This window comes from Lepisosteus platostomus, chromosome 1 (genome assembly GCF_059453375.1).
Source record: "Lepisosteus platostomus isolate fLepPlt1 chromosome 1, fLepPlt1.hap1, whole genome shotgun sequence".
Lineage (NCBI taxonomy): Eukaryota > Metazoa > Chordata > Actinopteri > Semionotiformes > Lepisosteidae > Lepisosteus > Lepisosteus platostomus.
The window spans coordinates 54,556,866-54,570,618 of NC_142611.1; the positions used below are offsets into that span (position 1 = coordinate 54,556,866).

Sequence of the window (13,753 nt, forward strand, 5' to 3'; positions counted from 1 at the left end):
CAAGGGAAATTGCAGCCCCTGGAAATGCACAAGGGAGTCTGTGGCCCTAGGATGTGCATTGGAGAGACTGTGACCCCTGGAAAACTACAGAGGAGACAGTGCTCCTAGAAATGTACAATGGAGTCTGAGGGTTGTTCACACCCGAAGAAGGCTCCACAGCGGAAACACTGTGTTTTCTTTCTTCTCTTTCCAGCATGGAATAAACCTATTACTTGTTCCTATTGCAACTACAGTATATGTGCACAGGGGAGACTGTGGCCCTTGAAAATAGACAGCAGAGTCTGTGACCCCTGGGCACAAGAGCAACTGGAAATGCATAATAACTTTTCTAAAAATGCCAGACCTCAGAGACCACAGAAGAAACACCTTGTGTGTCTCTTCTTGGGTGTTCTCCAGAAAATGGCTTTTTTCATTAAATTTTAAAACAAATATCAAACCTTTGCCAAACTGCACTGTAATTTCTTACATATTAGTATTAGTATTATGAATCATCATCTAATTGATTTTCACTTATACAGTCTGCATTGTTTGCACTGAATTCAGATTATCTCAAATCTTCTAGACTCTTGTTTAGCCATCTGCATAGACCTCTCACTCCCAAGACCACAATTCCCCTACTAGAATTGGTTGGGCTCTTTCAGTTTATCTTCATTTGTAATTGGACTGGAAAACCGTTGTGGTTGTTTCTACCCCAATTAGGTGAGGTTGTAATGTCTGTGGATTTAATAAATAATCCCATTGCAGTACAGTGAGACCCTATCTCAGCTAAAACACCTGGTTAATGAAGAATTTCATCCAGTGAAAAGCTCAAACGTCCAGTGAAAGAGGTTACTAGTCAATCCTCCTCAGGCTGAACTTTCCTCAGACAGCTATGCATAGGCAGCTACACAAGAGAGACAGACACCTGCAGAACCAGAGTCTCCAGGACAGAGAGAAGGACAGACAGACACCTGCAGGACCAGAGTCCCCAAAGCAGAGAGAGGATGTACGTGCCAGACAAACCATTGACCCAGTTCATCTGCTTCAGATTCCTGTACTGCACAAGGGATATGGCTGAGCTCCGAAAATTCATGGAAGGTCAGGAGTGCAAAAGAATTTCTTATGTATTTATTTTGTATCAAAAGCTTCTGTGTAATGTTTTTCAATGTAATATCACCAAGAAAGCAGTAATATCACATCACTCTTTGCACTATTTTCCGGTTGGAGAGCTTCCAGTAACTGCCAGCTCAGAAACCCTAGATCCTGGCACGGCCAGCTCTGAAACCAGTAGAGGCTGGCACTGCTAGCTCAGAAACCATCAAATTGTTACAAAAGTACCTATTACTAGTACTAATGATACTGCTAGTACCAGCTACGGCTGGTATTGTTTCTAATACTGCGCCTGGTACTATTACTACTACTGCTAGTAATATTAATACTTCTACTATTTGTACAGATAGTACTGCTGCTGGGACTGTTACTACTATTATTACTACTGCTAGGAGCAATCCAATGCAGTAAAAAGCATGAGAATCCAGTGAAAACTGCAATCTCCACACAGACAGGTGCCTCAGACCAAAGTCAAGCCCGGATTCAGGAGTTGTGTGGCAGCAATGCTAACCACCGTGTCATGCCTTAGCATGAGTATTAAATAAATAAATACAAGCTGCTAAAGCTACAGCTGTGACATCCCAGCTCTTCAAACTGACGTTGTTCACAGACTGAGGTGACAAATAGGTTTAAACAAGCTGCACAGTGACTAATTTTAGGATAGATTTGTAGTTTCTAAAGGAGGAAGGCCAGAGCAAAATGTCAGTCTCCTAAAATACCTTCTGCTTTAGACTGACAGTACTTTGATTCTTGTGCACTTTTGTGCTTGTAGTACATCAGAAGCACGGGGCCTAATGGCCTCCTCTCAACTGTAGACTCTCTTGTGTTTTCACTGGAAGGCCCTGGAAATCAAGCCTCTCAGACAGTGTGAGACAGGCACTTTCTAACTCTCTGCTCATACTCGCTAGGGACAGCTCGTCTTTCCAGACTTGACTTCTCCCAGAAGGAGACAGGCAAGGCTGCTGTGCCACGTGCTCAACACGAGCAAGAGTCATGGGAAAGGACACTAGCAAGGGATGGAAGACAAGCTTTTGGGCAGGAGAATGGCATCTGGAATCTATTCATTCCATTTTCTGATACTGAATAAAGTTGCGTCTTGTCAAGAATTCCCAAATCTTTGAGCATACAGTATTTTGATGTAAATCAATCTTATTCACCCGTAGGTGGCAAGAATGTCGCCAATAAATAACCTGTTCAAACGATCACCAGGAAATATTTCATACCTGTCCGTCAGCGGCATTTTCTACTGCGCCTCTGCAGAGCTTGTGTCATGCCATGAACAGCTATTTTATTCAGGTCAAGGCTAAATAAAGGAAGCCCCTGCCTAGTTAGGGTGTCATCGTTGTTAATAGAATACCCTTTGTCTCTGACTCTACCAGTGGCGCTGTACAGGGCCTCTCTCTCTGCTGGTGCAAGCTGACAAGCTGCTGGTGCTGCAGCTGGCAGAATGGAGCCTGCGAGGGTTGTCACAGGTGATCCTGGCCAACAACCCCCTGAGCGGCTGACTGCGCTGGTCCTGCACCGCCCCTGGCAGGCCCTGATGGGCACAGTGGGCCAGCTGTCCTCCACGTTCACTGCGCTCATCATCGGCCAGGACAGGTGCTCCTACTGCTGCTATTAACCAGAAGAAGGGACTTCATTAGAAAGTAAGGGAACACAGGAAGGTGTGACAGTACTTCTCTCTGTGCTGCAGTAAGGAGGTGCCTGCGAGGCTCCATGGGTTCAATGGCATGCTGGTGGCAATGCTGATCTGTGTGTACAGTGCCAGGAAGGACTGGTACTTGCGGCTCATCCTGCCCTGCTGCCTGGCTGGAGCCACGTAGTGAGAACAGCATTACTGCACAGGGCCTGGAGAGAGGTAGAGAGGGACAGGGACGTCACTGAGCTCAGGGAATGAGAGGGGCAGAGAGGGACCACTGAGGCTGGGGAAGTGGGCAAGTGGGCATTTCATAAAGGGACAGGTAATAGGTTTATTCCATGCTGAAAATAAGGAAGCGCAACACTTCGGCTGTGGAGCCTTCTTCAGCCACCCGGAGAATGTTTCGGCTGTGGAGCCTTCTTCGGACACCTTTTCTTTTCTTCTCTTTCCAGCATGGAATAAACCTATTACTTGTTCCTTTGCAGCCTACGTATGCTGACGCAGCTACCCACCTGAACTATTTCATAAAGGGTTTCAGTTAGCTATGCAGAGCTGTGTTGGGTGAGACTAAAATCGTGTGAGAGCATTTCTGGAGCTCTTAAGTCAAATCCACGCACCTTGATGGAATCTCACTGTGGGATTGTGGAGGCTTTGTCCTTTAAGGCAACTTTCTTTAAGTGCTGAACATCACAGTTACTTGCCATCTTCCTCAGGAGGCCACAGATTGCAGAGCCAGGGTTTCTACAATACTCTCTCTTTTTTATTTATCCTTCCAGTTTGTTCCTGTCCAGTGGACTGGCCCCTGTGGTGGACCGCTGGGACCTGCCTGTCAACGTCTTTCCCTTCAACATGGTCATCCTGATGTACTTGGCCTGCACTGGCCCCTCCAACGCATACTTCCCGCACAACCTTTCCCTGCCACTGGGGGCGCCAGAGCACACCAATGCCACACAGCTGGACATCATCAGAGTGAGACACAATCAAGGGAGGGGTGGCAGGAGAGAAGGAGAAAGGAGTGGAGAGCAAGTCCTTAGTGGCAAAGTGGACACTGGAGCTTGAAACTAGAAAGAGGCAATAGAGACAGGGAAGGGTCATTGAACAGCAGCCAGTGCAAAGAGCACATGTCTTCAGGCAATACCAAGAAACCTGTAACCTGTACAGGGTCAGACATAAGGATGGGAACAGTATCCTGAGGCATTTCAGAGAATCATTCTCTAAAATATCAGTTAGAATCATTCTCAGAATCAACACAAGGCAGCACTGAATAGAAGAAAATTATCTGTATTCCAATACTAGCACATTATTTGCACCGCTGTTAAATTGTCCCTTGACAAAAGTATTGACACTGCCGGTATCAGTGAGTTGGGCGATCGCCTCTGGGTGCGTGGTGCTTGTTTCATCTGACTGCTGATGTACAACATCCTCCAGAAGGACTGAACTGCACACATGATGTTTGTCGACTGCAGCTGCTGGTTTGCTCCACAGCATCTCTATAGGGCATGGTTATGTGGTATATCTTCACAAATTCAGTTGTGATTTTTTTAAATTTGAAGTCATCACTGGGTTGCAATTGGTGTCATTATTTGTTGCAGGCCATCCACTTCTCCAACTGAGATTTCCAGTTCCATCTTCATTAATAAATCTTCTTTGAGATCGGACACTGACTCTCTCCTAACATCTCTCACTGCTTGTTTTCACCCACAGCTCCTGCAGGGGGTGCCAGTGGGTGTAGGGCAGATCTATGCCTGTGATGGACTGTGGCCATCATTGATGATTTTGGTGGCTGTCTTCCTGTTCTCTCCATTGCTGCGTGCCCACACCCTTATGGGCACCAGTGTGGGCATCCTGGCTGGTAAGGTAGAGTACAGTGCACACAGCATAATTAGCTGTCATCTAGAGTAGTGGTTCTCAAAATGTGGTCCACGAGCGTGCGCCAGGTGGTCCGTGGGCTGACCTAATCACCTTTCTTAAAGCAAGTGTACGCTGTTTAAGTCAGAGGAAAGAATATTGTATCGTCCGCTATGAAGGGGCTTCCCCTAGGAGCACTGTTAAGAACTGCAAGCAGTAAATAGTGGGAGGAGGGACTTTTGTGTTGGTTGTAAGTTTCGGGGTTTTACCAGCCATTAAGTGGAGTGTGTGTGTCAGTAATGCGGCGAGCACCAGCCTAGTCGTAGGCTTGGCTGGCTTGAGGGTCTGCCGAAAGGGCAAAGTTTCCATTTGTGCTTCTTGGCTGTACCCTTCTGTTGCCTTTGTGTTTTAATGAAGCTTGAGTTATGGCGGATCACCTCGCCTTTCTGTTTTATGCACCACGAATGAAATGATGTCAAACATTGAAAACGAGACAGTCAGTTTGGTGGCGATGTCTTTGCTGCCGTGCAGCAGTCTATTGCCGTTAGTGATGCACGGGTCGGCTTTTTTTTTTACCCGCACCCACCCGACCCGATTTAAAATGATAAAAGTACTGACCCAAAGCGGGTCCAAACCTTTTAAAAAGTTACACTTGGTGTAAGTGGTCCACGGACCATAGAATTTTGAGAACCACTGTCTAGTGCACAGAGCACACAATGTAGCAGTCTGACACCTAGAGTGCAGTGCATACAGCATACAATAGTAGCACAGACACTTGGGCAAAAACAGCTGGAAAAGCTCTGAAAACACTTAGTCCTCTATAGCATTCCATTATTTGTGGTAACTTCCTAAATTGACAGCAGACAATTTCACTCTTTATTCTGTAGAAATCAGCTGTGTTGACTTTGTGAGGATCATTGAGAATAATGAATGTTTGGATTAGGTCTCATAATCTGCTCTGTTCAAGACTAAAAAGGTTCAGTTCCTTCAGCTTGTCAGTGTAGGACATTCTTTTAAATTGAGGAATGCATCTGGATGCTTTTCTCTGCACTGATTCATAACCAAAACTTGATGACCAAACTTGTACACAGTATTCTAAATAAGGCCAAACTAAAGTGTTATGAATTTTTAACATAACATCTCTTGTTTTAAACTCTACTCTTTTAACTGTAGGTGCCCAGAAGGTGAAAATGATGAGACAATAGAAACGCTAAGTCTTGCTCATGAGTAGGCTCTCCTGTTTCAACATTTCCAATTTTGTATTTTAGTTTTATGTTTTTACTACCTGCATGCAAAACCCTGCACATGGCCATATTAAACATCATTTGCCAGGTGCTTGCCCTAGCTTGAAATGTATTTAAATATTTATGAATTTCCTCAACAGTTTCTTCAGTGTTTGTTATAGATATCCTTTGATAGCATATGTGATAAGAACTTAAACATGTTAGTGAAACAGGACCTTCTCTAAATCCCTGTCCAGAAAAGCGCTATATTAGTGTAGGAATTGTTATTTAAAATCACACCTGTTGACGTCTAGATTAATTTTTAGGAAATGGTTGAACATGTAGTCCTGGAGAAAAAAGCTTTGAAACCCAGCTCACCTGTCTGAATTCCTCTGGCCTCTCAGTCAGTGATTCTTCATTGTGAAAGACATGGGGATGTGAGGGCAGGATTTCACAGAGCCAGGTCCTGCCCTTGGGCCAGCAGGGTCTTCAGCTAATTAAGGTAATTATTGCTCCTTTCTTTGGGTGCCTAAAGTGTGAATTAAAGATGCTCAGAAATCCTGATGGATGGTGGGCCTCCAGGATCAGAGTAAAAAATCTCTGCATTCAAGGCTCTATCTGAAAATGAAATGGAGGCAAAGTTGTTCATTACAGTTTTACCCTGTACACCAAGAGCACATTACAAACCAATTTACCCGGTGTCATCTTTCTGTCAAAGCTTGTTTTGTGTTCTAAAAGAACCACTATCTTATTTTTTGTTCGGGTTCAGAATTTGCGAAGGATAGATTGGACAATCATGCATTTTGATTTTGATTGACCTAATTTATTTTCGTTGGCCTAAGTTTAAAAAAGGAAACAAAAAAAAGGATTGTACAATTATTTATCAAAATAGTATTTGGTCATTTGATTTCCACCATTAATGTGCCACATACAAATTGCTAGAAGCAGCCAATGTCTCAAATTAAAAAACCAAGACAGAAGGTCTGAGAAAAATGTAAAAGCTAACCTCTTGTGCATTACTTCAACACCCCCAAAAATTTGTTTCTTTGGGACATTAGTCTGCAGTATGATACAGGCCTTTGAATCATAGTCTTTGTCTTGATGTGACCTGGGTCAGGGTCATACTACAGCAAAAAGCCAGGACATCCCAGGAATCCCAGGCATCATCAGTCTCAGGTGGAGACTGGTGGAGGGGCAGCCCACCAGCCCCAGAAGTCCTCAATCTCAGCAAGAGACTGGCATATGGAAAGCCCAGCAATCCCAGAAGTCCTCAGTGTGAGAGAGAGCACGCTGTGGCTGCTGGAGAAAGCCCAGACAGAGCTGAGTGCCAATCAGTGCACTCTGTTGCTCTACGGCAGCCTGTCTCTGTGTGGGTGTCTGATGCGTAGGCAGGCTAGGTAAAACGACAGCAGTGCTCAGTTCACTGTCTCCAGGAAACCATCCCATTGAACTGAGTGGACAACGGAAGGAATGATTCAGGCACGACTCCTGACAAAAACACTTCCAAAAAATAACTGGGGCTTCTACAACATTTTCAAAAAAGAAAATACTACAGGTTAGCTGGATGTGCTTCCTGAATATCTCATAGAGAGCTCTTATTTCAATTAAAAAAGGGAAGTACTGTAGCTGGAAATAACACAAAGTAAGTAGGACATGTTGGATGTTCATGTGTCGCTCAGGTCACAGCTAATGTTACGGTTTGGGGGAACACAACAAGTTCACAAAACTTCACAATTATTTTGCGTGTAAATGGGAATAAACTTAAAAAAAACAGCCATTATTTTCTTTCTGTTATTGATGTAGTCAACACAGCCCCAGAAACTGAGCCCACTCAGGAAGTAGTATATCCATTCAATTCTGATTAATTTAAATTCACAAGCACCTGCCCATCTATGTGGGTGTTATGAAAACAGTTGTCACGCCTTCAATAGGACATTTAGAGGAAGATACTCAAGTGTGATGATACCCAAACTGTGATGAGTAGGAAACACAGCAACAACATTTACAGTAATGGGATAAAAGCATTTGTGAGACCTTCCCTTTGTAACAGGAATGGTTAATTCAAATTGACTCTCAAACTCTCTCAAGTGTTTTCTCTCTGCAGCACATGACATTGCTAAGAGCCACAGTAACACTGATCTTGCTGAGTGCCCTTCACTGCAGGGGTCAACCGCAACATTGTTACAGCCTGTACAGCACCACCTTCTACAGAATAAACAAGAACACACTCAACCAGCCATGCTGCCGGAGGATGCTGAGAAGCACAGTGCCCACTGCTCTGTCACCTGCTCTGACACACGGCTCAGTTCTTGTTTGTGAAGGGCTGTAAGGTTTGCACATAGGTCCTACTGTAGTTAAACCTGCAGCTCACACAAGAATAGGGACAGTGGCAAATACAGAAACAGTGTCAATAACTAATTATGCCTTTAATATAGCCATGGAAGGGAAAGACGCCTGGCAAAATGAAAATTACTGTTGATAAGTGCAGAGATAGTAGGAACATCACTGTACACATGACACAGGTGATTCTTTGCTGCAGGAAACTGCACAAAAAAGGAATCTGGGTTTATATAGATTTGTCTCTGTCCTCATTAAGATAACGTGGGGAAGCAATAAAAAAGCAAACAAAATTCTTTGGTGCATTGCAAAGGGTGTAGAAATTAAATCCAGGAAAACTATGCATCTAAAAAATTGCAGCTTCAGCTTTTCTCACCATACCACAGAAAAATGATGACATCCTTAGAACGAATTCCAAGAAGAGCTCCTGAACAAGAATGGATTGTGGAAATTAGGAGAGATACATCTCTTCAGTCTTAAACATGGAGATTAAAAGATTTAATCAGGGGACCTGCTATCCTAACAGGTGTTGATAGGGTAGATCAAAAAACGACTCAGCACCAAAAGAAAGACATGAGGCCACAACTGAAAATGAGCAATTCATTATAGGGTTAATTCCTGAAACCCACTTGCTCTTTGACAAAAATGTCTCCCCTTGTATCTTGCAACTGTATATTTCTGTTATACTGCAGCTCCTGTTATGCTGAAATTCAAATTAAAAAACTATCTAATAGTGCCCCCTGCTGTCCAGATGCTACAAACACTGAAGTTAATCTGCCTCCAAAGAAAAGGGTTTGAGCTTTCAGGTCATTTGAAGCAGAAGTGCAGGCTAGATCCTAGGAATTACCCAGGAACCCTCTGATGTTTTAAGACTAAAATCAAAGCTGCAGAAAAACCACTTGCAGGTCACTGACAGGAAAGATAGAGCACTAGCTGGAGACAGATCAGTAACGCAAGAGAGCTGTAGAGGGCTGCTCTGGACATTGATGAGCAGAGAGCAGAGACCACAGAGAACACAGGCTAATCAGTCTCCAGGCCTAGAGAGTCCCTTGTGCAGTGCTGGACCCTGACAGCCAGATCATAGAACACGGGTTGGAGAAAGATCAACAGGGCTCCAAGGCTGAAAAGTGCCCTGGGCTGCATTGCACACTGACAGCCACTGACTGCAGAGAGCACAGAGCCCAGGCTGGAGACAGACTGCTGGAGAACCAGGGCTGTAGAATCCCCTAGGCTGCTCTGGACATTGATGAGCAGAGAACAGAGACCACAGAGAACAGGGCGTAGAGCACAGGCTGGAGGCTAATCAGTCTCCAGGCCTAGAGAGTCCCTTGTGCTGTGTTGGATCCTGACAGCCAGATCATAGAACACGGGTTGGAGAAAGATCAACAGGGCTCCAAGGCTGAAAAGTCCCCTGGGCTGCATTGCATACTGACAGAGAGCACAGAGCCCAGGCTGGAGACAGAGTGCTGGAGAACCAAGGCTGTAGAATCCTCTAATCTGCTCTGGACATTGATAAGCAGAGAGCACAGATCAGTAGACAATGAGGGCTGTAGTCCCCTGGGCTGACCCGGACACTGACAGGCAGAGGGGAGCATAGAATAAGGTGGAAACAGATCAGTAAAGCGCAAGGGCTGACATGGACACTGTCAATGTGTTTCGTGTCTGTCCTTGGCAGTGCACCACACCTCGCTGTATTCAGCTTGTCAGGGCTCTGGGTGCGGCATGGCAGTGGGGGGGTTGTTCTTCACCTTCAGCTGGAGCACACACCTCTTCACCATCGCCAGTGGTAAGATCTTTTCACACAGCATTACAAACCCACACAACGACATGTTCTGGACACAGCTTCAAGCTAAATTGGAGAAGCACCTTGACTTAACCATGTCTTGATCACAAACCGCACATTTTAAGGGGGGCAGCCAAAGGCATAAAAGATCATTCTGCTTCAAAACTCCATTCAGTGCTTGGAAAAATATAAATTCCCTCCAATGATGCCCCATGTTCTTGAATGATAAAATATTAAATACTCATTTTTAAGGGAATAGTTTTAAACATAACTTGAATGTCCAAACTGAACACATTTATGGGGGGAAGAAATGAAATGTCAGCAAAAACTACCATTGATTGATTGCTAATTATTCACCTCCGGGTCAGTACTCAGTGGAAGCACATTTGGCAACAATTCTAGCTGCAAGTCTCTACCAAACTTGCAAACCAGGATGGGACATCTTTTGTAAATTTTCTCATTCTTTGTTGAACTGAACTCTTCTCCCCTTATCAATGGCCAAAAGATACATTTCCATGCTTTCACTACCTATTTTTAGAAATTGTAACCAGGTGCAGTTAGAACGCACATAGTTTCAACCTCTCTCTGGACTGTCCTACCAGCAGCTTAGTCTGAGAAGGCAGCTATTCTATATTAATGTCCGAACATTCTGTTTGCCTTTCCACATTTCCTCGAAGGTAAAAATGATGTGTGTACATCAAGTACATAAGTATTTCTTGCAAGCAGACTCTTCAAGCCTCACATTTCTCTCCGTTTTTTAGCCATTAACCAAAATCCAAGTACCTGTATTGTATTACCTGGAATTGCTACTGCCTGCAATATAAGAATATTTTATGAAAAACTGAAATCTAAATGTAAAATACACTACTCTGTGTGCATTCATTACATTTATTGTTGACAGGTAGGTTAGTGAAGACTTTTAGTCTAAATCTGAGGACTGAGGAGCTCTGGGACCACAGCTAGAGACTCATAGCGCTTGTGTGTCTCTGGGATAGATGGGGCCAGTGATTTGTGAGCAAGCCCCATTAATATGGCAGTAAAATGCATTATTTATCGTCCTTTAATTTGTTTTCATGCTTGTACAAGTTTCAGAACTCATTAGAGCAACTTTTTGAAAGGGCATTAGTCACTGCAGCGACGGCCCGGGGGAGGCTGTGAGTCAGAGAGATGCTCGCTGTGGGTGTGGAGGGAGACGTAGAGCCTGTCAGAGCAGAAGAGACCTCCCTGAACCGGCAGCCTCCCCTGAGCTTCTGGGCTGCTGCTAACAGAGCTTCTGGGAGGCTCTGCTGTGATTTACACCAGTTTAAAATAGATTATGCTGAGCGCGTTCCGTCAGCCTTGTAAATCTTTATTTCGTGTTGAAACATCCTCCACGGAGCCCCGGTCTTGTTAAACGCTGTTGGAATAACACAAGAGGAGGCTGCTCTTGAACTTGTTGCAGGCTAATAAAGTTCGTTTAGTGTTGTTCATAAGAGCACCCTAAGATCTGCGTGTCTCTGACAAAACGTTACTGTACATGAAGTGACAGTCTTCCATTTGAACATGAATGAATAAATCAGCAGCTCACACACAGGCATGTCCTCTCACTTAGTCAGCTCTGTGTGATGTGTAAAATGTCACTTCAGAGGGGTTCTGGACCAATTTCAACAGGTGCCCTATGCTGAAAGGACTATGCTGTTTAGTTCAGGGCGCTGGAGACATAGACTATATCAGCTTACTTGGACTTGTCCTTTGTCCAAAGCCTCAGCAGCATTCTTATCGTCTTCTGCTTGACAGTTTTCCTCTCAGCCTACAGCGACATCACCCTGAGCAACCTTCTGGGAAAAGTGAGTATACGCCACACTGTCCAATCACTCATCCTATTTGTGTCTGTGTATCACTGTGTCCTTTTATGGGCCTGTGTCTCTCTGTGTGTGTCCCCGTGTCCTGTTCTGAGAATGTGTCTCTGTTTCCCTTTGTCCTGTTATGAGCCTGTGTGTCTCTGTATCTCTGTGTCCCTGTGTTTCTGCGTCCCTGTATCCTCTTCTGGTTCAGTGTGTCTCTGTGCCCTGTGTTGTGACTCTGTGCCTGTGCACGAGGCTGCCCTCTGTAACAGAGTCTGCCCATGGTGTGCTGGGTTTCAGTGCCTGCAGTTGGGGTGCCACCCTGACAACGACACTGATGCTCCTACCACCTCCCTCTTGTTCATGTCTCATCCCCAGAGCAGACCCTGCGCACACCTAGCCACTGGACCACCAGTGACACCAACAGCACTGAAGTGTAGAGACTTAGACCCAGAACAGTACATTGAGGCACTCAGCCAAGAGCTCCTGGGGGGTTTCAGTACAATGCCTGCTCAGAAGCTTGTGTACTGCAGCTGCTGAGCCAGCGTTGGTGTCACGCTGGATTAAAGTGTTTGCCTCATGATTAAATGGAATACAATCATTTATTTGGAAACTTTATTACTCACTTTCTTTAGCACTTCGGCTGAATTTTAAGCAAAAAGATGACTAGATGACTCTTCAAACGTGTTTCTTCTTTATGAGTTCACGCTGTTGGAATTAACAATTAGGCCGGAACTGACACAAACTTGCCATGTTTGTCACATGTTCTATTGAGAAAGGAAACACGGGCACTCAAAATCAGGAAAGGAACGGATATTATAATTATTTAATGCTCTAAACTCAACAATTAGTAAAGCCTGTCTCAGCTATTACACCATTTACATAGAAGAATATTTCCATGAATAATTCAACTGGGTTGTGAGAGTCTGGAAAAAGCTATACAGCAGTGTTGTTAAAACTGATATCCTGGTTTCTTCCAAGGAATGGCTGGATTAGATCTCTAGATCAATAAGCTAAATATGAAATGGGCTAGACCATCAAATGGCCCTATCCTTGCTTGTATTCATCAGGAACTGTCTATAACAATGACTTCTTCTATTCTTAGATCCAGCAATCTAAAAAAGCAAATACCAGCTCAGCAAAGAACATCAATTATTAGAAGATAGCATATTATAACTGAAAAGAAAAAAGAATTAAGCAATTATCGTCATGAACCAATGGTAAGATTGAATGGTTTTATTTTAATTAGAATTCATATAAACACGACACCTTTTCAATTTGTTCTTCTTCTTTAAAATTGATCTTGATTTGTTAAATTACCACAATTTCTCTTCACCTATTTTTTCTTCAAAGACGCGTCCTTGTTTTTATCTCTATGAGGTTCTCCGTGACTCTGTGTGTGTTTCTCTGTCTATCTGTGCCTGTCTTCTTCAATTCTGTATAATTTACATAATTTATGTAAGAACAAGTATGCAGTTGTTCAGAATCCATCCCAATAAGATGAACCTCTCTTGCAACAGACAGATCAATGATCAGTCTGGTAACTGAAGCAACAAAGACGCTAAAGGCACTGAGATAAGATATGAAGGGGGAGCAGGAATCCCCAACATGGTTCCTGTAGGACCCCAAATCAGTTATTCTTTGGGGTCACCTGCTTCTAAATATTGGAAAAACCTATAAACTATTGATCTGATTGAAGACTGAAGGGCTGACAGACATCATTGTCTAAATTACATATTTTAATGAAAATAAGTCTGCAGAATTGGTCTCAAAAGGCTTGCCGAGTCTTTGGAAATTGGCGATGGTTTGAAAAGCCTACAGAACTGAGGACCTGTGGAACTCCAGCTCTGAAACAACCAAGGTCTTTCTCAGGAAAGTGCCCTGTGAAAGTGGAAGTGTGGGTCAGAGGCTCCTCAGTGTGTCTGAAGACACTGCAGCGCACATACCGTACAACTTGTCTAATCCCCTGGGAGTACCATCCATGACATTGAGCTGACTTTGAACCATACAA

General features: G+C 44.0%; 1 protein-coding gene across 1 annotated transcript; it reads left to right on the forward strand.

Moving 5' to 3' along the window:
• The first annotated feature begins 1,049 nt into the window (after window positions 1-1,049).
• Window positions 1,050-12,182, forward strand: LOC148678223 (urea transporter 1). The gene is given in 10 exon segments (XM_088639456.1): window positions 1,050-1,077; window positions 2,506-2,589; window positions 2,592-2,688; window positions 2,783-2,911; window positions 3,505-3,697; window positions 4,433-4,580; window positions 9,797-9,922; window positions 11,696-11,745; window positions 11,954-12,026; window positions 12,121-12,182. Coding segments are annotated over 10 exon segments (990 nt in total).
• The last annotated feature ends 1,571 nt before the right edge of the window (window positions 12,183-13,753 follow it).